The sequence below is a fragment of the Oncorhynchus clarkii genome, chromosome 12, assembly GCF_045791955.1.
Source record: "Oncorhynchus clarkii lewisi isolate Uvic-CL-2024 chromosome 12, UVic_Ocla_1.0, whole genome shotgun sequence".
Classification (NCBI taxonomy): Eukaryota; Metazoa; Chordata; class Actinopteri; order Salmoniformes; family Salmonidae; genus Oncorhynchus; species Oncorhynchus clarkii.
Window position 1 is genome coordinate 61,972,447 of NC_092158.1, and position 25,065 is coordinate 61,997,511.

At 40.7% G+C, this 25,065-nt stretch overlaps 1 protein-coding gene across 1 annotated transcript; it reads right to left on the bottom strand.

Annotated features, from left to right (window-relative positions):
• Window positions 1-212: 212 nt before the first annotated feature.
• On the bottom strand, window positions 213-24,641 carry LOC139420973 (CLN3 lysosomal/endosomal transmembrane protein, battenin). The gene is made up of 15 exons (XM_071171418.1): window positions 24,242-24,641; window positions 24,063-24,099; window positions 20,280-20,376; window positions 20,092-20,166; window positions 19,678-19,757; window positions 19,369-19,454; window positions 11,974-12,046; window positions 11,680-11,823; window positions 10,441-10,586; window positions 10,203-10,255; window positions 9,826-9,894; window positions 9,613-9,668; window positions 6,533-6,626; window positions 969-1,109; window positions 213-805 (listed from the first exon to the last, which is right to left on the bottom strand). The coding sequence occupies exons 1-15, from the start codon at window positions 24,294-24,296 to the stop codon at window positions 689-691; spliced, it is 1,323 nt and encodes a 440-aa protein (XP_071027519.1). The 5' UTR covers window positions 24,297-24,641; the 3' UTR covers window positions 213-688.
• Between the last annotated feature and the right edge of the window lie 424 nt (window positions 24,642-25,065).

Genomic DNA, 25,065 nt, shown 5'->3' on the forward strand with positions numbered 1-25,065 from the left:
CAGGGAATTTTTTACTAGGAAATAAATGTCAGGAATTGTGAAAAATTGAGTTAAAATGTATTTGGTTAAGGTGTATGCAAACTTCTGACTTCAATTGTATAATTGTATTTAAGTCAAAATGGATGTAGCAACTAAGGATTCTAGCTTTAATTATGCAATTTATCTTATTTAAAAACAAAGTAGGCCTACAGAACAATAAACCACACATTTGATTCAAAATCTTTTTTTTTTTTTTAATCACTTGTAGAATCTCAGGTCATTTTTCAAAAGTTGAACATTGATCATACAAGCCCACCACATGTAAACACTGTAAGTAGAGCTAAGTTAGAGCATTCACAATTTTATAACAGTAACTCAACAATAGCAGCAAAGAAAAAGTTAGTGGTTAAATTAAAAAAAAATATTAGCAGGATACTAGACATTGGAATGTAGTGAAAAGATAAATATATTAAAACATACAATCCTGATAATTATCAAAGGCACATTGACAAATGTCCTTGGTGTTGGCAGAAATATTAAAGTTAGTTGGCTAACCTCTAATTTAAGCATAACAATAATTATCAGCAATTTCCATCCACCCCAGCTGCAGAGAGTCTCTTCTTCAGACCTCCAAGGAAATATCAAGCACTTCAAAACATGATACTACCTCTTTTGCACTTCCCACCAGTCTTTCTCCCTCTACTATCTCTCATAGTGAGCAGAAGTATCTGTGGACTGGGAAAGCTATGAGGCCGGAGATGGCGATGCCCAGACTGTCTCCTACACTGGCGGCCACCATGGCAAACTCCCTCTGTCTGTCTCCAGTCTGCAGGGAGAGAGGGGAAAGGTAAGGGGTGTGGCACGCAAACACACACAAACATGTCCGATGGCTGACCCTCCAGCTAATGTTATATATTGACATAAACACAACCTTATATGCAGGCTGACAAACAAACAAACACACACACACACACACCCTGGTGACTGACCTCCTTGCTGATGAAGTAGAATGTGTTGACGTATGCAGCTCCTCCCAGCAACCCCTCGTAGAGGACTATCACAAACACCAGCCATGCACTGGGCAGGAACTGGTAGTACACCGACAATAACAGCAACACTGCGTTCACACACTGAGGGAGACAGAGCAACACTGCGTTCACACACTGAGGGAGACAGAGCAACACCGCGTTCACACACTGAGGGACCAGGGCCCGTATTCACAAAGCATCTTAGAGTAGGAGTGCTGATCTAGGACGATAAAATGACATGGACAGGGGGGACCCGATCCTAGATCAACACGCCTACACTGAGACGCTTTATGAACAAGGGTACAAAAGGTAGTGGTGGGGATGGTGGGGGAGATAGAGGGGAGGAAGAAGAAAATATAAAGCCAGGTGGAGAGAGAGAAAGATCAGAGAAAGTTATAGCTCCACCACTAGGTCTGTTACGCTGACCGTATTACCACCACACCTGCAATCACGAGTCATGACCGCAGTCAAATTCCACATGACAGTTGAGTCACGGTAACTATGCTTCTCCAAAACTGCACTCTGATGGTGCCGATGGTCATTTGTAGCCTACCAAACTTGCTAACAGCCAGTCGCTAATGACCTGGTACTCAGCACTATTGTCCCTCTATTTCAATGCAAATGCATTCCAAAAATCTAATCAAACACTTAATTTTTTTATTTCACCTTTATTTAACCAGGTAGGCAAGTTGAGAACAAGTTCTCATTTACAACTGCGACCTGGCCAAGATAAAGCAAAGCAGTTCGACACATACAACGACACAAAGTTACACATGGAGTAAAACAAACATACAGTCAATAATACAGTATAAGCAAGTCTATATACGATGTGAGCAAATGAGGTGAGATAAGGGAGGTAAAGGCAAAAAAAGGCCATGGTGGCAAAGTAAATACAATATAGCAAGTAAAACACTGGAATGGTAGATTTGCAGTGGAAGAATGTGCAAAGTAGAAATAAAAATTATGGAATGCAAAGGAGCAAAATAAATAAATGAATTAATTAAATACAGTTGGGAAAGAGGTAGTTGTTTGGGCTAAATTATAGGTGGGCTATGTACAGGTGCAGTAATCTGTGAGCTGCTCTGACAGTGAGATGAGACTGACTAATATCTCAGTAGCTTTAAATGGCATATCTGTCCAAATGAATATATTTCCATGGCTGAGTTCAATGCTTCCCCTTCTGGCTATTTGGATAAAATCATAATGCAGTTTTTAAATATATATGGCAGGATAAGCGAGCCCGGATCAAATGAAAAAAACTTTAAGAGGGAAAGACGTAGGAGGACTATCCGTACCGAACTTTAAATTGTATTTCCAGGCACTAGCATTTCGTTCCATCATAAATTGGTTTAGACATGAATCTTCTGCCCCGTTGCGGAGTATAGAGTGAAATATGGTGTGTCTCCTATTGCCCTGGAAGAGGTGGTCTTCACTGATATAACCCTTAAACAAATGTAAACTACGCTTTGGTCCTATTATTGATCACACAATGTCTATATGGTGTCAAATTGAAAATCGATATAACTGGGATTCAAAATGACATGCCTATACTCCAATATTTCACAATAATGCCTTGTGATCTGGAGGGTAGCCTTTTGCATCCCTCCCAATGGTCCAAATGTGAAATCCATACCCTTGCTGATGTCATGGATAGTAATGGTTTGTGAACATTCCAAGAATTGAAAGACAGATACATACCAGGCAAATCTTTTTTCTATATTTACAATTTAGTTCAGCTTTGCTGGCCTATGGAGTCCCCTGGGAAACCCAACTACCGAACCATCCAATGCTGGGATTTAGAAATAAATGATCTGGGCTCCTGAAAAGGACTGATCTCTATAATATAGAGCACTTTTGGAAAGCTCATTCTGAGCTAGTCATAAAAAAATGGTCCACAGATCAAATTGAAATCGGAACAACTCTTTAACTGGAACAGAACATTGAAAAACATGACTTTGGCATCCCGTAATCTGAACCATCAATTTATACATTGTCTGTTCACACACTGTATTTAACACTGAGGAATCGTTTTACGATTAAATTGACCCCAACTCCTAAAATCAGGTAAGCACACTCCTCCATATGTGGGTGTACCCTGCAGTTAAATGCTTCTTGGCAAAGATACAAATTTAATTTAGAAGTGCATGAATGTAAATTCAATGCTTTGCATCTATGTTACTTAACGATGATAGCTCCTTGAATCTCTCAATCAGAGTTGATTAATGCTGACAGGCAACACTGCCGCAAAATATTATGTTGGATCTTACACGGCAATCACCTCACTCTCTCCCAATTTGCCAGTGGATACAGTTACTTTTAGAAGTTAGAACATAATTTGTATTTATTATGGATCCCCATTAGCTGCTGCCTTGACATTGGAAAACCTTTGTGGTTAAATCTGTTTGAAATTCACTGCTTGACTGAGGGATCTTACAATTGTCTGTATGTGTGGGGTACAGAGATGAGGTAGTCGTTAAACACTTATTGTACACAGAGTGAGTCCATACAACTTGTGTGACTTGTTCAGCAAATGTTTACTTCTGAACTTATCTATGCTTCCAAATGGGTTGAATACTTAACTCAAGACATTTCAGCTTTTAATTAATTTGTAAAAATTTCTAAACATAATTCAATTTTTACATTATGGGGTATTGTGTGTAGGCCAGTGACAATCTCAATTGAATCCATTTTAAATTCAGGCTGTAACACAATAAAAATGTAGAAAAATCGAAGGGGTGTGAATACATTTAAGGCATAGTACCAAATAAAAATGGCCTAGAAGGCCAGCATCCCGGAGTCGCCTTTTCACTGTTGACGTTGAGACTGGTGTTTTGCGGGTACTATTTAATGAAGCTGCCAGTTCAGGACTTGTGAGGCTTCTTTCTCAAACTAGACACTAAATGTACTTGTCCTCTTGATCAGTTGGGCACCGGGGCCTCCCACTCTTTCTATTCTGGTTAGAGCCAGTTGCCACATGTCTCAAATTTTTAGGGAGAATGTAATTGGCATGATGACTGCAGGAATGTTCACCAGAGCGGTTGTCAAATAATTTAAATGTTAATTTCTGTACCATAAGCCACCTCCATTGTTTTAGAGAATTTGGCAATACGTCCAACCGACCTCACAACCGCAGTCCATGTGTATGGCATCGTGTGGGCGAGCGGTTTACTGATATCAACGTTGTGAACAGAGTGCCCCATGGTGGGGTTATGGTATGGGGAGGCATAAGCTACGGACAACAAATACAATTGCATTTTATCGATGGCAATTTGAATGCAGAGATACCGTGACGAGATCCCGAGGCCCATTGTCGTGCACGGCTCCATGCCGCAAGGATCTGTACACAATTACTGTAAGCTGAAAATATCCCAGTTCTTCCGTGGCCTGCATAGTCAGACATGTTACCCGTAGAGCATGTTTGGGATGCTCTGGATTGACGTGTACGACAGCGTGTTCCAGTCCCCGCCAATATCAAACAACTTTGCACTGCCATTGACGAGGAGTTGGACATCATTCCACAGGCCACAATCAACAGCCTGATTGACTCTATGCAAAGTAGATGTGTCACGCTGCATGAGGCAAATGGTGGTCACACCAGATACTGACTGGCTTTCTGATCCAGCCTCTTTTTTTTTAAAGGTATCTGTATTCTCAGTCATGTGAACTCATATCAATTGACGGATTTCCTTACATGAACTGAACTGTAAATCTTTGAAATTGTTTCATTTTGTGTTTATTTTTGTTCAGTATATTATTTAGTATGTAAAGACAACATTAAATTGAGAATAGTCTAATGGGTGAGAATATTATCACTTGTGAATGATGCCCAGTGTGTGCAGTCTAAAGAAAAACAGCGCATGCATTATTTTAAAACTTTTTCAGCTCATAAGCCTATACGTTTTGATAAGGTTTGTATCATGGCCAAATTACTCAAAAAGTAGCCTATAAGCCTAGGACCCCTGGAACAGGGTTGGAGAGCCCATAGCCAACAGAACTTGGTGAACCGTGTTCTTATAAGCCCAGTCATTGCGCTATGGCGTGTGAACAGAGTTTTGACTGGCCACCATTTAAAAGAGGATCCCAGCTTTCTTGTGATGCTATATTTATTGCTCAATTCTTAAAATTAAGCACATTAATCCTCTTTATGACCAGTGTAGCCTACCTGGCATATAAAAAATGTAATCGCACGTAACGTTCTTTCTATTTGAGTGCAGGCTACTGATTTTTTTTTGTGTGGGCCATTCTAAAAATAAAAAAAATGCACAAATATGTAAACACCAGATTACATTGAGAATAGTCAGATAGTTGAGAATATTATCAAGTACTTGTCAAATTGTGGATGAGAGACTGATGAAGTGTGTGCAACCTGAGCAAGAAACAGCAGAGCGCATGCCTTTCATCCAACTCTTTTCAAATCATCATTAGTCACTCAACTAAAGTTGCATACATAACTACATATTCAGCATATAGAAGGACCTGTTTCAAATGATCACTTTGTTAACCACAACACAGAATAGCCATTTTGTGGGCACACCCTCTGAAGTCAATATCCTTTCTATTATATTCTTCTTCCTATCAAATAATGCCACGGAATTCTAAGAAAATCCTGTAAAAATAATTAGTGTAGCCCACAGCCATATGGCAGAGCCAGATCAGGGCCTAACATGAGGACAACTCAAAATATGCTGTTCTGTTCTTCGGTATAGGCTACATTTTCTTCATATAATGGTTCTTTAGATCTACTTAAAATAATTAATTTATTGTGATGGTGTAGGCTATATTAAATGGATTTATTAGACTTTTTAAAATGCAGATGTTCCAAAGATCTGCATCAGAGTGGCTTGTAGGCTATGCGTGGAAGCCCAAAGATGCTAAACGTTTTGTTATTTAAAAGGAATATTACCGTGAGACAGGCAGTAATTTGCATAACAGTTACCGGCTGATAAAATGTAATGACCGACAATTTCATCACCGCTTGCTGGTGACACTGATTTATTTAGAATTCAAGGCACACTTAACCAGCATGGCTAAAACGGCATTCTGCAGCGATACGCCATTCCATCTGGTTTGGGACTGTCATTTTTCAAGGGCTATTTGACCAAGAAGGAGAGTGATGGAGTGCTGCATCAGATGATCTGGCCTCCACAATCACCCGACCTCAACCCAATTGAGATGGTTTGGGATGAGTTGGACCTCAGAGTGAAGGAAAAGCAGCCAACAAGTGCTCAGTATATGTGGGAACTACTTCAAGACTGTTGGAAAATCATTCCAGGTGAAGCTAGTTCAGAGAATGCTACGAGTGTGCAAAGCTGTCATCAAGGTGGCTACTTAGAAGATTCTCAAATATAAATCTATATATGTGTAACACTTTTGTTTACTACATGATTCCATGTGTTATTTCATAGTTTTGATCTCTTCACTATAATTCTACAATGTAGAAAATAGTAAAAAGAAAAGAAAAACCCTGGAATGAGTAGGTGTCCAAACTTCTGACAGGTACTGTATCTCATCTATTGTTCACTCACCTGAAGCAGAGAGAGAGCCCAGATTCTCCTGAACTTCACACAGCAGAGAGAGGATCGCGAGACCAACACCCCCACCTGGTACAGTGTCTGGTACCTGAACACAAACACACACACACACACACACAAAGAATGTGAGTTAATAGCTTTACACCACTTAATCAGAGAAGTTTACATTCACCTTAGCCAAATACATTTTAACTCAGATTTTCATAATTCCTGACATTTAATCCTAGTAAAAATTCCCTGTTTTAGGTCAGTTAGGATCACCACTTTATTTTAAGAATGTGAAATGTCAGAATAATAGTACAGTGATTTATTTCAACTTTTATTTCTTTCATCACATTCCCAGTGAGTCAGAAGTTTATATATACTCAATTAGTATTTGGCAGTATTGCCTTTAAATTGTTTAACTTGGGTCAAATGTTTTGGGTAGCCTTCCATAAGCTTCCCACAATAAGTTGGGTGAATGTTGGCCCATTCCTCCTGACAGAGCTGGTGTAACTGAGTCAGGTTTGTAGGTCTCCTTGCTCGCACACGGTTCTTCAGTTCTGCCCACAAATTTTCTATAGGGTTGAGGTCAGGGATTTGTGATGGCCACTCCAATACCTCCACTTTGTTGTCCTTAACATTTTTGGGATAGGGGGCATTTTCACTTTTGGATGAATAGCGTGCCCAGAGTGAACTGCCTCCTACTCTGTCCCAGATGTTAATATATGCATATTATTATTAGTATTGGATAGAAAACACTCTGAAGTTTCTAAAACTGTTTGAGTAGAACTCCTATGGCAGGCAAAAACCTGGGAAAAATCCAACCAGGAAGTGGGAAATCTGAGGTTTGTAGTTTTTCCAATATACAGTGTCTGTGGGGTCATTTTGCACTTCCTAAGGCTTCCACTAGATATCAACAGTCTTTAGAACCTTGTTTGAGGCTTCTACTGTGAAGGGGGGCTGAATGAGAGGGGAATGAGCCAGGTGTGTGGCAGAGTGCCATGGGCTTGTGACTTCGCGTTCATGTGAGAGTTACCTCGCGTTCCATTGCTTTTCTACAGACAAAGGTATTCTCCAGTTGGAACATTAATAAAGATTTATGTTAAAAACATCCTAAAGATTGATTCTATACTTCGTTTGACATGTTTCATACGACCTGTAACGTAACCTTTCAAGTTTTTGTCTGGACGTAGTGCTCGTGCCTCATGAAGATGGATTACTGGGTTGAATATGCTAACAACAAGTCTCTATTTGGACATAAATAATGGACTTCATGGAACAAATCAGTCATTTATTGTTGAACTGGGATTCCTGGGAGTGCCTTCTGATGAAGATCATCAAAGGTAAGTGAATATTTATAATGTTATTTCTAACTTCTGTTGACTCCAACATGGCGGATATTTCTTTGGCTGGATTGGGCACTGAGCGCCGTACTCAGATTATGCTTTTTCCATAAAGTTTAAAAAAAATCTGACACAGCGGTTGCATTAAGGATATGTCTATCTTTAATTCTGTGAGTAACACTATCTTTTATCAATGTTTATTGAGTACTTCTGCAAAATCACTGAATGTTTTGGAATCAAAACATTACTTCACGTAACGCGCCAATGTAAACTGAGATTTTTGGATATAAATATGCACATTATTGAACAAAACATATATGTATTGTGTAACATGATGTCCTATGATGAAGATCAAAGGTTAGTGATTAATTTTATCTATATTTCTGCTTTTTGTGACTCCTATCTTTGGCTGGAAAAATGGCTGTTTTTTTTTACTTGGCTATGCACTAACAATCATATGTTGTGCTTTCGCTGTAAAGCCTTTTTGAAATCAGACACGATGGGTAGATTAACAAGAAGCTTCTTTGATTTGTTGTATTGGACTTGTTAATGTGTGAAAGTTACATATTTCAAAAAAATATTTTTGAATTTTGCACACTGCCTTTTCAGCAGAATGTTGTCGAGGGGGTTCCGCTAGCCTGCCCTAGAAAGGTTAAGCCATTTTGCCAAAACTTTGGAAGTATGCTTGGGGTCATTGTCCATTTGGAAGATCCATTTGCATCCAAGCTTTAACTTCCTGAATGATGTCTTGAAATGTTGCTTCGAAATATCCATATAGATGTCATCATGACAGAGGAACATTTTTTTGTGAAGTGCACCAGTCCCTCCAGAAGCAAAGCACCCCCACAACATGATGCTGCCACCCCCGTGCTTCACGGTTGGGATGGTGTTATTTTGCTTGCAAGCCTCCCCCTTTCTCCTCCAAACATATCGATGGTCATTATGGCCAAACAGTTATATTTTTGTTTCATCAGACCAGAGGACATTTCCCCAAAAAGTACAATCTTCGTCCCCATGAGCAGTTGCAAACCGTAGTCTGGCTTTTTTATTCCTTGCTGAGCGGCCTTTCAGGTTATGTCGATATAGGACTCGTTTTACTGTGGATATAGATACTTTTGTACCCGTTTCCTCCAGCATCTTAACAAGGTCCTTTGCTGTTGTTCTGGGATTTATTTGCACTTTTCGCACCAAAGTACGTTCATCTCTAGGAGACAGAACGCGTCTCCTTCCTGAGCGGTATGACGGCTGTGTGGTCCCATGGTGTTCATACTTGCGTACTATTGCTTGTACAGATGAACGTGTTCCCTTCAGGCGTTTGGAAATTGCTTCCAAGGATGAACCAGACTTGTAGACTTGTGGGCAATTTCTTCTGAGGTCTTGGCTGATTTCTTTTGATTTTCCCATGATGTCAAGCAAAGAGGCACTGAGTTTGAAGGTAGGCCTTGAAATACATCCACATGTACACCTCCAACTGACTCAAATGATGACATTTTCTGGAATTTTCCGAGCTGTTTAAAGGCACAGTCAACTGGAAATGTGATACAGTGACTAAGTGAAATAATCTGTATGTAAACAATTGTTGGAAAAATTACTTGTGTCCTGCACAAAGTAGATGTCCTAACCGACTTGCCAAAACTATAGTTTGTAACAAGAAATTTGTGGAGTGGTTGAAAAATGAGTTTTAATGACTCCAACCTAAGCGCATGTAAACTTCCAACTTCAACTGTATATATTCTGAATGGTACTGACCAGCGATACTGCTCTGCATGGGAGAGATAGAAGTTTGGGAAATATAGGAGTTCCAACTGTAAAGAAAGTTGAAAAATTAGGAAATGAGTTCAAACTGTAACAAGAAGTTGGGGGTCATCCATACTATACAATGAGAATGGAAGTGATGGTGAGAATATCAACTAATTGCAGTGACACTATAAACTGCCAAGGGGCGACAGAGGCCTTACTCACCAGGCCCTGGTTGATGAAGTACTCCGCGAAGTAGACAACTCCTAACGGAACCACAAACCTCAGCAGACCCTGAGGGGAGGCGGTAGAATTGATATTAGCAGATTGGCAATAACATATGGAGCACATCAAGACTGAGTAAAACTTACTAGGCCAGGGTTAAACTGATTATTTAGCACATGTGAAAATGAAATTAAAGTAAAACTGTTCTGTGTCTATCACATTGGGGAATTGAGTTTATATCGACTGGGAAAAAATGATATTTATGAGATTTTGGCCTGGCTTACCCTGGTCTGGGCCAACTTTGAGAGCGTATATAACTTTTTAATCTGAAAATGGTACAGACCAAGTCCACTTTTCTAAAGTGACTTCAAACTCACTTTAGTGATGTGTAGTTTCTCAATACATGTCAGTGGTCCAGTGACCTTGTCTTCTATTATATTCAGAAGGAAGGAAGTGAAGATGGGCTGTTTGGTTAATCAATGTCCTACAAAATATTTTACAATTAAAATGTAATATTTCATTACTTAAAAATATATTGTGTTAAACATCCATATTACCACACATCACTTTCCTCAAAATTCTTTACCTTACCACATGCTGACATGATAAACACACCTTCAGCACCTTTCTCCCGCTCCTCCTCTTCATCAGTGTCATCCAATAGGGGCTGCCTGCTCTGTGAGTCTCTGCCCCTCACAGACTCCACCTCCCTGCACTTCCACTGTGGGAAGGATGGGGGGAAGACTAGCAGGAAAAAATAGCTGAGGGGAAAGTGGGGGAAAAGGAAGAGACAAAAAGGGGGTGAAGGGTTCAGATAAACTGACAGAAAAGGAGAGTAATCCTTTCCCACTCACCTAACAACACATTAACTTATCACATCCACATTGTTTATGGGACCGATCAGGGGTGAAAGCATACCGAACAAAAATATAAACGCAACATGCAATTTCAACAATTTTACTGAGTTATTGTCCATATAAGGAAATCAGTCAATTGAAATAAATTCATAAGGCCCTAATCTATGGATTTCACATGACTGGGCAGGGGTGAAGCCATAGGTGGGCCTGGGAGGGCCACCCACATGGAAGCAAGGCCCACCCAATCAGAACGTGTTTTTCCCCACAAAATGGCTTTATTACAGACATAAATACTCCTCAGATTCATCAGCTGCCCGGGTGGCTAGTCTCAGAATCAGAAGATCCCGCAGGTGAAAAAGCCGGATGTGGAGGTCCTGGGCAATGGCTGGCATGGTTACACATTGTCGGCGGTTGTGAGGCTGGTTGGACGTACTGGCAAATTGTGCACAACCTTTTAGAGAAAAAAGCTTTTTGTGCGTATGGAAAATGTCTGGGATCTTTAATTTCAGCTCATGAAACATAGGACCAACACTTTACATGTTGCGTTTATATTTTTGTTCAGTATAGAACTCATTTCTTCCCGGTATGGGACCTCCTGTGTGTGCATGCGCTTGTCAAACTATCACTTAAAAGGGCTCCTTTACTAGACTACCGACACACGCTCATCCACTCACAACATATTTCCAGCCTCCAAACTGGTGAATGGAAAGAGACATCGGTTACACAAAACGCCAAAAAAATGTAATGACATTTGGAGAATTGATGCACCCACTGCTGTCCTCGCGCGTCTCAGCCACTCATCTCTGCCTTGGCAAAATGTTAGTGTTCTCGTTGAACCACATTGCAGTTTTGAGCGTAGGTTATACCACCATTCGCAAATGTTTCATGCCTCTGACGTACGGTAATGATAAATAATGGCATAAAAGCCTAAAGTTTCATTTACATTTGCTTGAATTATTGTGTACCCAACTACCTTACTTTCACCCCTGGGACTGACCTGATCACCATGGCTACAGGGACGACCAGCATGATGAGCAGCGTGTTCCTGGGTGAGAGGCCAGCCTGCGTGAGACCAGAGTACAGCAGAGCCCCGGCCACACCTGCTCCACCGGTGCCCGAGCCCCAGCCCCCCAACACATCTCTAAGATGGCGGACAGAAAGAGACACGGGGTGAGAGTGTCGGAAAAAAACGATTGAGAGGGGTTTGAGTGAGAATACCTTTTATGTAAAAAAAAAGAGCTGCAAAGTAAACAACTTACAGAACTGTTAGTAAATCAGGGAGATAGTCTACCTGCTAAAGAAGACAGTGAGAGAGAGGAAGGAGAGCTCTCCCAGTCCAGCGCTCACACTGGCAAAGATCACACCTAAAAGATACACAGTACTTTAATATGGATGCAAATATGTACTCTAATACGATACACATAATAATAGGGTTTCAAAAATGGTTAAAATACCGTCTCACAGTATATCGAGTAAGGGTGAAACAATTGTAATACAGTGCCTTATGAAAGTATTAATTTCCCTTGAATTATTCCACATTCTGTTGTTACAGCCTGAATTCAAAATGGATTAAATAAAATAAGTAATACCCCATAATGACAAACTGAAAACATGTTTTTAGTAGTGACTGGGTGTATTGATACACCATCCAAAGTTCCAAAGAAGGCTTCCTTCTTTTCACTCTGTCAATTAGGTTAGTATTGTGGAATAACTACAATGTTGTTGATCCATTCTCGGTTTTCCACTATGTCAGCCATTAAACGCTTTAACTGTTTAAAAAAAAGTCACAATTGGCCTAATGGTGAAATCCCTGAGCTGTTTCCTTCTTCTCTGGCAACTGAGATAGACATTCTTCCTATGTTTGTAGTGACTGGGTGTATTGATACACCATCCAAAGTGTAATGAATAACATCACCATGCTCAAAGGGATATTCAGAAGGTCCCCTTCTTTGCGAGGCATTGGAAAATCTCCCTGGTCTTTGTGGTTGTAATTCACTGCTTGACTGAGGGATCTTACAATTATCTGTATGTGTGGGGTACAGAGACGAGGTAGTCATTAAAAAATCATGTTAAACACTATTATTGCACATAGAGTGAGCCCATGTAACTTGTTAAGCAAATGTTTACTCCTGAACTTGCCATAACAAATGGGTTGAATACTTATTGACTCATGACATTTCAGCTTCTAATTTGTAATGAACATAATTCCACTTTGACATTATAGGGTATTGTTTGTAGGCCAGTGACAAATTCTCAATTCAATACATTTTAAATTCAGGCTGTAATGCAACAACATGGAAAAGGGGTGTGAATAATTTCTGAAGTCACTGTAAGTTCTGCCTTTCTTGTGAGTTGAAAGGGTCTATCTGGGATTGGTACATTATTTTTAAACTATATACAGTATATAGCCATGGATTCTTGAAGAATACTTATAAATGCTTCATGAGCTTAGTTCAACTGTCCTAACCCATCAAAACCCAAAATGTAAGTCTGTTTTACTCCATTGTTGGTAAAATATATCATTGTAAATAAATAAGGTTAAGATTCAAAACATGGTTAAAACTACAGCGCCTTCAGAAAGTATTCAAACCCCTCGACTTATACCACATTTTTGTTATGTTACAGCCGGAATTCAAAATGTTTCTCACCCATCTACCTCATAATGCCAAAGTGAAAATATGTTTTGACATTTTTGCAAATATATTGAAAATGAAATACAGATACATCTAATTTACATAAGTATTCACACCCCTTTGCTATGACACTCCAAATTGAGCTCTGGTGCATCCAATTTCACTTGAACATCCTTGATATGTCACAACAACTTGATTGGAGTCCACCTGTGGCCAACTCAGTTGTTTGGACATGATTTACAAAATAAAAAAACTATATAAAAAGGTCCCACAGTTGACAAGCTCATGTCAGAGCAGAAACTATACCATGAAGTCCAAGGAACTGTTCATAGATCGTCGAGATTTGTGATGAGGCATACATCTGGGGAAGGGTATACAACTATTTCTAGAGTGTTGAAAGTTTCCAAGAGCACAGTGGTCTCCATCATTGCGAAACTGAAAAAATATGGAACCACCCACTCTGCCTAGAGGTGGCCGTCTGACCAAACTGAGCAACCAGGCAAGAAGGACCTTGGTCAGGGAGGTGACCAAGAACCCAATGACCACTCTGACAGAACTACAGAGTTCCTTGTCATAAATAGGAGAACCTGCCAGAAGGACATTCGGTCTCTAGAGCACTTCACCAATCTGGGCTTTTATAAGAGAGTGGCCAGACAGAAGCCACAACTTAGAAAAAGGCACGACAGCAAATCAAATCAAATTTATTTATATAGCCCTTCGTACATCAGCTGATATCTCAAAGTGCTGTACAGAAACCCAGCCTAAAACCCCAAACAGCAAGCAATGCAGGTGTAGAAGCACCTGCACACCTGGAGTTTGCAAAAAGACATGAAAGACTCAGATCATAAAGGAAAGGATTCTGTGGTCTGATGAGACAAAGAATGTACTCTTTGAATGGCCTCTTGTCCTGAGGCCACTCCTGTGTTGTCTTAGCTGTGTGCTTAGGGTTGTTCTCCTGTTGGAAGGTGAACCTTCTCCCCAGTCTGAGGTCCTGAGAGCTCTGGAACAGGTTTTCATCAAGGATCTCTCTGTATTTTTTTTCAGTTAATCTTACCCTCAATCCTGACAAGACTCCCAACCCCTGCCGCTGAAAAACATCCCCACAGCATGATTCTGTCACTATCACGCTTCAACGTAGGGATGGTGCCAGGTTTCATCCAGACGTGATGCTTGGCATTCAGGCCAAATGGTTCAATTTTGGTTTCATCAGACCCGAGAATCTTGTTTCTCATGGTGTGAGAGTCTTTAGATGCTTTTTTGAAAAACTCCAAGCGGGTAGCCATGTGCCTTTTACTAAAGGAGTGGCATCCGTCTGGCCACTCCACCATTAACACCTGATTGGGAGTGCTGCAGAGATGGTTGTCCTTCTGGAAGGTTCTCCCATCTCCACAGACGAACTCTAGCTCTCTGTCTGAGTGACCATCGGGTTCTTGGTCACCTCCCTGACCAAGGCCCTTCTCTCCAGATTACTCAGTTTGGCCGGGCAGACAGCGCTAGGAAGATTCTTGGTGGTTCTAAACTTCGTCCATTTTTGAATGATGGAAGACACTGTGTTCTTGGGGACCTTCAATGCTGCAGACATTTTATGGTACCCTTCCCCAGATCTTTGCGTTGACACAATACTGTTTCAGCGCTCTACGAACAATTCCTTTAACCTCAAGGCTAGGTTTTTGCTCTGACATACACTGTCAACTGTGGAACCTTATATAGAGAGGTGTGTGCGCCTTTCCAAATCATGTCCAATCAATTGAATTTACCACAGGTGGACTCCAATCAAATCCTAGAAATATATCAAAGATGATCAACAGAAACAGGATGCACCTGAACTCAATTTCTTGTCTCATAGGGAGGGTCTGAATACTTATGTAGATAAGGTATCCGTTTTTAAGTTGAAATAAATGTGCTAAAATGTAAAAACCTCTTTTCGCTTTGTCATTATGGGGTGTTGTCTGTAGATTGCTGAGGATTTTAAAAAATGTATTTAATACATTTTAGAATAAGGCTGTAACGTAACAAAAGTCAAGGGGAAAAAAGTCAAGGGGTCTGAATACTTACCAAAGGCACTACACACACACACAACCAGTCAAAAGTTGACACACCTGTCATTGCCAACAAAGGGTATATATCAAAGTATTGAGATAAACTTTTGTTATTGACCAAATACTTATTTTCCAACATAATTTGCAAATAAATTAATTAAAAATCCTACAATGTGATTTTCTAGATTTTTTTTCCCTCATTTCGTCTGTCATAGTTGAAGTGTACCTATGATGAAAATTACAGGCCTCTCTCATCTTTTTAAGTGGTAGAACTTGCACAATTGGTGGCTGACTAAATACTTTTTTGCCCCACTGTATGAGCCCTGTATCATCAGGTATAATAAACAGATATATATAGAAGGTTGAATATATTATTATTACCTGCTAGATCTACTCTCTCTTTTATATTATGACATTTCAGCTAGATCTACTGTCTCTATTATATTATGACAGGCCAGCTAGATCTACTGTCTTCATTATATTACAACAGACCAGTTGTATCTACCGTCTCCATTTCACTTTTGCCATTGATGTGGTCCTGCCCTCTCCTCAACAGCCTCAAATAGGCTATTTCATGTGGGTTGGGGTGGGGCGGCAGACACACGCATCTCACATTTCATGACATTACATGTTTATATATTGCTTCTAAAATTTCAATTTCAATTTCATATCACAAATAATATTTTATATTATTAATTTCAAACAAGGGTATTAGCATGATAAGAACTTACCAGTCCAAAACGATGTCCTCTCCCGTTCAAAAAATATCCCTCCACAATCGCTAAATGAAGCATCCTACAACAATCTCTGTCTCACTTTCCCAATCAATTTATTCTAAAATTGTGTGTACATCTGTATATCTAGACTTAGATTTAGCTTTCCCTGACTTAGTCGCCATAATGATTGATATATAAACAGCTGAATCTGCGCGTTTACCAAACAATGCAGTGCGTAATATGCGTAGCTCCTTCCGGTATGAAACTTCAATAGCGAAAGACTCTCGTTAAGCTGGAGCTTACTACATGGGTTGGTCTTGCAACACATAAACATGGCATATTGCTGTTTAGCTCAGCTCATTGGCTATCTACCCAGCTAGATTTCAAGACGATCAGTGGTCATTGGGTTAAAAGACAGTCAATCAACGAAACAGCAGGCAAATCATTGGTGCACAATGATGTCATGACTTGTTGTCTTCAAATCAGTTTCTTTCAGTCAATACGTCCCGCGAAATGGCCCATCACGTTTGATTGTGTTACAAACAAACCAGTTGATTGCAGTGAAACCAAACATGACTGGAAAAGTCACGTTCTTTGTGGGTTATTTACCTGGAATTTGTCGTCGAAAATGGAATGAGACGGAATTCACGACACGGTTCACAAAATGTTATCAAACAAAAGATCATTCATTGTGTAACAATGAGCATTGGAATTGCAAACAGACGAAGATCGTCAAAGGTAAACTATTTATTTTAATGCAGTTTGTGATTATGTTACGCCTGTGCTGGTTTTAAAAAATGTTTTTATGGGGCTCTATGCTCAGATAATTGCATCGTATTCTTTCGCAGTAAATCCTTTTTTAAATCTGACAACGCAGTTGGATTATCAAGATTCTAGGCTTTCGATACATGTGAGACACTTGTATTTTCATGAATGTTTAATATGACTATTTATGTAACGATCACCGTATGTTGTGGAATTTCAGCCCGCTAGCGGGTTCCGTGCGCAGAGAGGTTAATATACACATGACTGAAAGGTTGCTGGATTGATACCCTGAGCTGACAAGCAAAAAAATGTGTCGTTCTGCCACTGAACAAGGCAGTTAACCCACTGTTCCCAGGAACCACTGCTTTTAAATCAGGGCAAGGTGACTGGAAACATGACCGAATACAAACAGTGTAGCTATTCCCTCCGCAAGGCAATCAAACAAGCTAAGCGTAAGTAGAGACAAAGTAGAGTCGCAATTCAACGGCTCAGACACTAGAGGAATGTGGCAGGGTCTACAGTCAATCACGGACTACAAAAAGAAAACCAGCCCCGTCACAGACCCCAATGTCTTGTTCCCAGACAAACTAAACAACTTCTTTGCTCGCTTTGAGAACAATACAGTGCCACCGACACGGCCCGCTACCAAAATCTGTGGACTCTCCTTCACCTCAGCCAATGTAAGTAAAACATTTAAACGTGTTAACACTCGCAAGGCTGCCGGCCAAGACGGCATCCCTAGGCAAGTCCTCAGAGCATGCGCAGACCAGCTGGCTGGTGTGTTTACGGACATATTCAATCTCTCCCTATCCCAGTATGCTGTTCCCACATGCTTCAAGAGGGCCACCATTGTTCCTGTTCCCAAGAAAGCTAAGGTAACTGAGCTAAAAGACTATCGCCCCGTAGCACTCACTTCTGTCATCATGAGGTGCTTTGAGAGACTGGTCAAGGATCATATCACCTCCACCCTACCTGACATCCTAGACCCACTCCAATTTGCTTACCGCCCCAATAGGTCCACAGACGACGCAATCGTAATCACACTGCCCAAACCCATTTGGACAAGAGGAATACCTATGTAAGAATGCTGTTCATCGACTACAGCTCAGCATTTAACACCATAGTACCCTCCAAACTTGTCGTTAAGCTCGAGACCCTGGGACTCGACTCCGCCCTGTGCAACTGGGTCCTGGACTTTGACTGGCCGCTCCTAGGTGGTAAGGGTAGGAAACAACATCTCCACCCCGCTGATCCTCAACACTGGGGCCCAACAAGGGTGCGTTTTCAGCCCTCTCCTGTACTCCCTGTTCACCCATGACTGCGTGGCCATGCACGCCTCAAACTTAATCATCAAGTTTGCAGACGACACTACAGTGGTATTCTTGTTTACCAACCATGACACGACTGCCTACGGGGAGGAGGTGAGGGCCCTCGGAGTGTGGTGTCAGGAAAATAACCTCACACTCAACAAAACAAAGGAGATGATCGTGGACTTCAGGAAACAGCAGAGGGATCACCCCCCTACAAACATTGACGGGACAGTAGCGGAGAAAGTGGAACGTTTTAAGTTACAGGGGGGAACACATCATGGACAAACTGAAATGGTACACCCACACAGACAGCGTAGTGAAGAAGGCGCAACAGCGGGTAGTGAGGTCTGCACAACGCATCACCGGGAGCAAACTACCTGCCCTCCAAGACACCTACACCACCCGATGTCACAGGAAGACGAACAAGATCATCAAGGACAACAACCACCCGAGCCACTGCCTGTTCACCCCGCTATCATCAGAAGGCGAGGTCAGTACAGGTGCATCAAAGCGGGGACCGAAAGACTGAAAAACAGCTTCCATCACAAGGCCATCAGAATGTTAAACAGCCATCACTAACAATGAGTGGCTACTGACTTAAATCTCTAGCCACTTAAATAATACAAAAAATTGGATGTAATAAATGTATCACTAGTCATTTTAAACAATGTTTTCATACCCTGAATTACTCAGCTCATATGTATATACTGTACTCTATACCATCTACTGCATCTTGCCTATGCTGTTCGGCCATCGCTCATCCATATATTTATATGTACATATTCTTATGAATTACTTTACACTTGTATGTATAAGGTAGTTGTTGTGAAATTGTTAGATTACTTGTTAGATTCTACTGCATGGTCAGAACTAGAAGCACAAGCATTTCTCTACACTCGCATGAACATCTGCTAACCATGTGTATGTGACCAATAAAATTGTATTTGATTTAGGCTGTCATTGTAAATAAGAATTTGTTCTTAACTGACTTGCCTAGTTAAATAAAAATGCTTAATTAATCACCTAAATCAGCTATTAACAGAACTGCTGACTGGCTGATAGATGTGTCCCCATGGTTACCATATCAGCGAGATAGTGTCTGGTTTCAGGGGAAATGTCAGAGCTGCCATGTTCTAGGAATTAAAATAGTGATCAATGATCATATCTCAAATGTTTCCATCCCCATTCACAAACATAGGCCTACACACACACACACACATTACCCAAAACGCTTATCCACATGGTAGAAGATAAGGACACCACAAGGAAGCTTGCAATCGCTGTTGCAACGCATACCAACACTCGGAAACTGTGGACAAAAACACAACCTCCAAATTGACATGTGCACTCAAATTGGCAAACCTTTGCAAACTCAAACAAACTGGTAATGTAGGATAATATTGTTTCTGTATTATGTTATGATTAGCAAAAGCTAAGATACAGCCATTGACAACATCTTATTACAATGTTCCTTTACTGTAAGAAAAAGTATTCAAAGACAACTGGGAAAGCACCATCTGTCCTTCTCTTACCCATAAGGGAGATTGTGGACGAAGAATGGAGCAGAAAACTTGATCATGAGAGTGGGAAGAATATCAGCCAACAAAACAGCCTTGGAGAGGGGGACAGAGAGGTCACACACATGTTAACCAGGCAGGATCAGGCTGGTCACTTTAATAAATGTTTACATACTGCTTTACTCATTTCATATGTATATACACTGTATTTTAGTCAATGCCACTCCGACATTGCTCGACCTAATATTTATGTATTTCTTAACTCCATTCTTTTACTTTAGATTTGTGTGTATTGTTGTGAATCGTAAAATATTTCTGCACTATTGGAGCTAGGAACACAAGAATTTCGCTACACCCGCAATAACATCTGCTGAATAAATTAACATTTGATCACACACACTTTCACAGCTGCAGTGCATCTCTATTTACCGCGGTAGAAACAGGGCTGCAGTCGTAACGACTTCTTTTTCCACCTTCAACGTCCAAGGCAACTGTGGATGGGGTCTGAAGAAGGAGGACAAGGAGAGAGAATGAAAGAATATTGCCAATATAGTACTTTGATACTAACAACAGATACAAATGCTATGGTGATACAGCATTCTACAACCCATTCTTACAGGCGATGTGGAGTTGTGAGACCCTTGTTGTTTTAAGATGTCATGGGCTGCACTCAGCATCACCACGTACGCAAAGTTATTGCACAACCCCAGCAACCTGAAGACAAGGGTCAGGAGGAAAGGTGGGAGACACAATGTTGAATTTCAAATCATTAATTTCTATTGCCTGCATTTCAGAACATTCAGTGCAGGGGGGGGGGGGGGGGGGGGGGGGGCATGCAGAGATGATGAGAAGTATCAGTGGGCCAATGAATGATAGCAAGTTCACTGAGGCTACGCAATGATGTTGTAGAGCAAACTGAGGATAAGATGTAGCCAGCCTTCCTATGTAGATTAAGACACCCCGAAGCCAGTGCAAGATATGGCTTGGAAAACGTACCTCAATCTAGGTATGACAATTGCGTTGTACTTCGAATTGTCCCAACTGCTACACCGAGTAGAAGGAACGACTGCTAGTTTTTGTCCTCATGCTAGCTAGCAGAAGCCACAGCAGCCATTTTAGAATTCCATAATGGCTGCTGTGGCTACATACATACTTATTGCTGGGGCCAGACAGAATCTACAAGGAGGGGTTTAGTCAGTCTTTACAACATATAGTGCCTTCAGAAAGTATTCACACCCCTGGACTTTTTCCACATTTTGTTGTGTTACAAAGTGGGATTAAAATGTATTTAATTGTCCTTTTTGTCAACAATATACACAAAGTATTCTGTCATGTCAAAGCGGGGGGGACACTGATATAAACTACTTAACCAAAAGTATATGGACACCTGCTCGTCGAACATCTCATTCCAAAATCATGGGCATTAATATGGAGCTGCGGGCACTTGAATCCATTCATCCACAAGAGCATTAGTGAGGTCGGGCACTGATGTTGGGTGAATAGGCCTGGCTCGCAGTCGCAGCAATTCATCCCAAAGGTATTCGATGGGGTTGGAGTCAAGACTGTGCAGGCCAGACAAGATCTTCCGCACCGATCGACAAACCATTTCCCTATGGGACCTCACTTTGCGCACGGAGGCATTGTCATGCTGAAACTGTTGTCACAAAGTTGGAAGCATAGAATGCATGCTGCGATGTTAAGATTTCCCTCCACTGGAACTAAGGGGCCTAACCCAAACCATGAAAAATAGCCCCAAACCATTATTCCTCCTCCACCAAACTTTACAGTGTGCACTATGCAATGGGGCAGGTAGCGTTCTCTAGGCATCCGCCAAACCCAGAGTTGTCCGTCGGACTGCCAGATGGTCAAGTGTGATTCATCACTCCAGAGTCCAATGGCGGTGAGCTTTACACCACTCCAGCTGATGCTTGGCATTGCGCAAGGTGATCTTAGGCTGGTGTGAGGCAGCTCGTCCATGGAAACCTATTTCATGAAGCTCCCGACGAACGGTTATTGTGCTGATGTTGCTTCCAGAGGCAGGTTGGAACTCGGTAGTGAGTGTTGCCACCGAGGAGCTATGCGCCTCAGCACTTGGCGGTTCCGTTCTGTGAGCTTGTGTGGCCTACCACTTCGCAGCTTAGCCGTTGTTGCTCCTAGATGTTTCCAATTCACAATAACAGCACTTACAGTTGACCGGGGTAGCTCTAGCAAGACAGAAATTTGACAAACTGACTTGTTGGAAAGGTGGAATCCTATGACGGTGCCATGTTGAAAGTCACTGAGCTCTTCAGTAAAGCCATTATACTGCAAATGTTTGTCTATGGAGATTGCATGGTTGGTTGTGTGCTCTATTTTATACATCTGTCACCCACGGGTGTGGCTGAAATAGCCAAATCCACTAATTTGAAGGAGTGTCAAAATACTTTTTTATTTCCCGGGTAAGTCTCTAAGAGTTTTCAAATCTGGATTGTGCAACATTTGCCCATTTTGTTTTCCAAAATTCTTTAAGCTCTGTCAAATTGGTTGTTGATCATTGTTAGACAACCATTTTCAGGTCTTGCCATAGATTTTCCTGAAAAACTGCCCAGTCCTTAATGATTACAAGCGTACCCATAACATGATGCAGCCACCACTATGCTTGAAAAATATGTATTGGATTTGCCCCAAACATAACTTTGTTTTATTAACAAAAAGTGATTTGCTTTGACACATTTTTTGCAGTATTACTTTAGTGCCTTGTTGCAAACAGAATGCATGATTTGGAACATTTGTATTCTTTACAGGCTTCCTTATTTTTACTCTGTCAATTAGGTTAGTATTGTGGAGTAACTACAATGTTGTTGATCCATCCTCAGTTGTCTCCAATCACAGCCATTAAACTAACTGCTTTTAAGTTACCATTGGCCTCATGGTGAAACCCCTGAGCGGGTTCCTTCCTCTCCGGCAAATGAGTTAGGAAGGATGCCTGTATCGTTGTAATGACTGGATGTATTGATCCACCATCCAAAGTGTAATTAATAACTTCAACATATTGAATGGATGCTTTTTTTTTTTTTTTACCCATCCAAGAATAGGTGCCCTTCCTTGAAAGGCATTGGAAAACCTCCCTGGTCTTCGTAGTTGAATCTGTGTTTGAAATTCACTGCTCAACTGAGGGATCTTACAATTATCTGTATGTGTCAGGTACAGAGATGAGGTAGTCATAAAAAAAAAAAAAGTTAAACACTATTATTGCACACAGTGAGTCCATGCAACTTATTATGCGACTTGTTAAGCAAATGTTTACTCCTGAAATGATTTAGGCTTGCCATAACAAATAGGTTGAATACGTACGTATTGACTCAATACAATTCAGCTTTTCATTTTTAATTACATTTGTTAAAAAAAATGTTGGAAAACATAGCACTTTGGAGGTGCTCATGAGTGGCGCAGAGGTTTCACGACCGACCCTGGTTCGATCCCAGGCTGTACCACAACCGGCCGTGATCGGGAGTCCCATAGGGCGGCGCACAATTGGCCCAGTGTCGTCCGGATTAGGGGAGGGTTTGGCCGGCATTGTAAATAAGAATTTGTTCTTAATTAACTGACTTGCCTAGTTAAATAAAGGTTAAATAAAATACAATTATGGGGTGTTGTGTGTACGCCAGTGACAACAAATCTCAAATGAATCCCTTTTAAATTCAGGCTGTAAGAACAAAATGGGGAAAAAGTCAAGGGGTGTGAATACTTTCTGAAGGCCCTGCAGCTTGCCTGCCCTATTCCATCGAGTACTTAACATGCGCACCAATTATTCAATATTCAACTGATTATGGCGTAAGGCCGGCGAGTATGGAAGTCGTCATGTAAACACCTTACTCTGTTTATCTATATCGACGTAAGGTCATAATCGACGTAAACATACGCCGATTAAAACACTTGGTTTTATGAGCAATCTTTCGAATTATTAGCACATATTAACAGTTTAATCGGCGATACACTGGTGCATTTGAGCGAGTGAAGTGAGTTAGGAAAAACATATATATGCATCTTATAAATTGTTTTTACATACAAACTTCATACAGTGTGTCCGAAATCCGAATCAAATAGTCTACGCAAAAACAACATGGTCACTGTGGTAGAATGTTTCATGATTGGCGACTTTCTGCATTTATCAAAAGTCCCATCAGCAGCCTGATTTCACGTGTCGAAGCATGTAAACACAATTTAAACAAACTATTGTATTAACCTGACTATCCACAGTAATCGCAAGATTGTGTGCATGTAACCGTGTTCACTGTGGCTAGGTAAATAGGTTTGATTCAAATAACGTTACATTTAAAGAAATGAAACACTGGTAGCTAGGCTCGTTTCTGATTTCACATCACATTCACCACAGTAGAACATCCCAAAACTAAACTCACCAAAAACCAGTCCAATTTCTCCAGCGCGAGCTACGACCTGCAGACAGTAGAGAGACATGGTGTTAATAAAATAACCAAATAAAATATAAATAGTGAAATAGCCTACTAGCTAGCCATCCACACAGCAGTGTGATCTGTCTGATCGGTGAAACAAATCATAAGTGTGACACACGATTTACCTTCACTGTCAGATGGCATATCTGGGTCTGCATTGACGCTGACTGCTTGGTCCATGATTAAAAACGAATTAAATCGATTATTAAACAGCAGCTACATAAACAGCTATCTAACGTTATTCTTACACAGCTGTCCGATTAGCTAGCAATCTAGCTAGCTACTTCCTCAATGTTATCTTGTGGTGTTCCGCAAATTTCCATACGTCACAGATTTGACAGCATGTTTTACAGAACTTCGGGCAGACAGAAAAATGTTATAGCTGTTATATGTTATAATTGACTAGTATAAAACGTTTTTCTTATCGCTTAAATTTTGGTTCATAGGTGTTTACGACATTGCAACTTCGGACTGATTCAAGGAAAACAACAAACATCGCGTGTAGCAGCGAAATATCCCCCCCTTGAAAATACTACAGCGCACTGCTGGTTCCACATATTGCAAGTGGAGTACCACAGTATGTATGAGTAATCATACTCATAAAACCTAGAGGTCAAACAATCGTTTTTCCACAATTCATTTTTCCATAGGGAATTTTAAAACACTTAAAATAAGGGCTATATTTTGTATAGACTTACCCTGACATGACGTTTTGATAACCATGCGTATCTCTCTAGGCCAAGGTTACTTATTTTTTTACAAAAAACTTCTCAGCTGCAGATGTAATGATGTCCAGCTTCTTGGACACTTGTGCAATATAATTAATAACTGACTGTAGTTCACATACACCTCAGCCAAATACAATTTAACTCAGGGAATTTTTACTAGGATTAAATGTCAGGAATTGCAAAAAACTGTCTTAGGTCAGTTAGGACCACCACTTTATTTT

Excerpts from the sequence above, each read along its gene's own strand:
- LOC139420973 (XM_071171418.1), bottom strand. The coding sequence starts at position 24,296 with ATGGACCAAGCAGTCAGCGTCAATGCAGACCCAGATATGCCATCTGAC. Across the intron at positions 20,377-24,062 it reads AGAAATTGGACTGGTTTTTG|GTTGCTGGGGTTGTGCAATA; the intron begins GTGAGTTTAGTT and ends CCTTGTCTTCAG. Across the intron at positions 10,587-11,679 it reads CCTGTAGCCATGGTGATCAG|CTATTTTTTCCTGCTAGTCT; the intron begins GTCAGTCCCAGG and ends CTTTCCCCTCAG.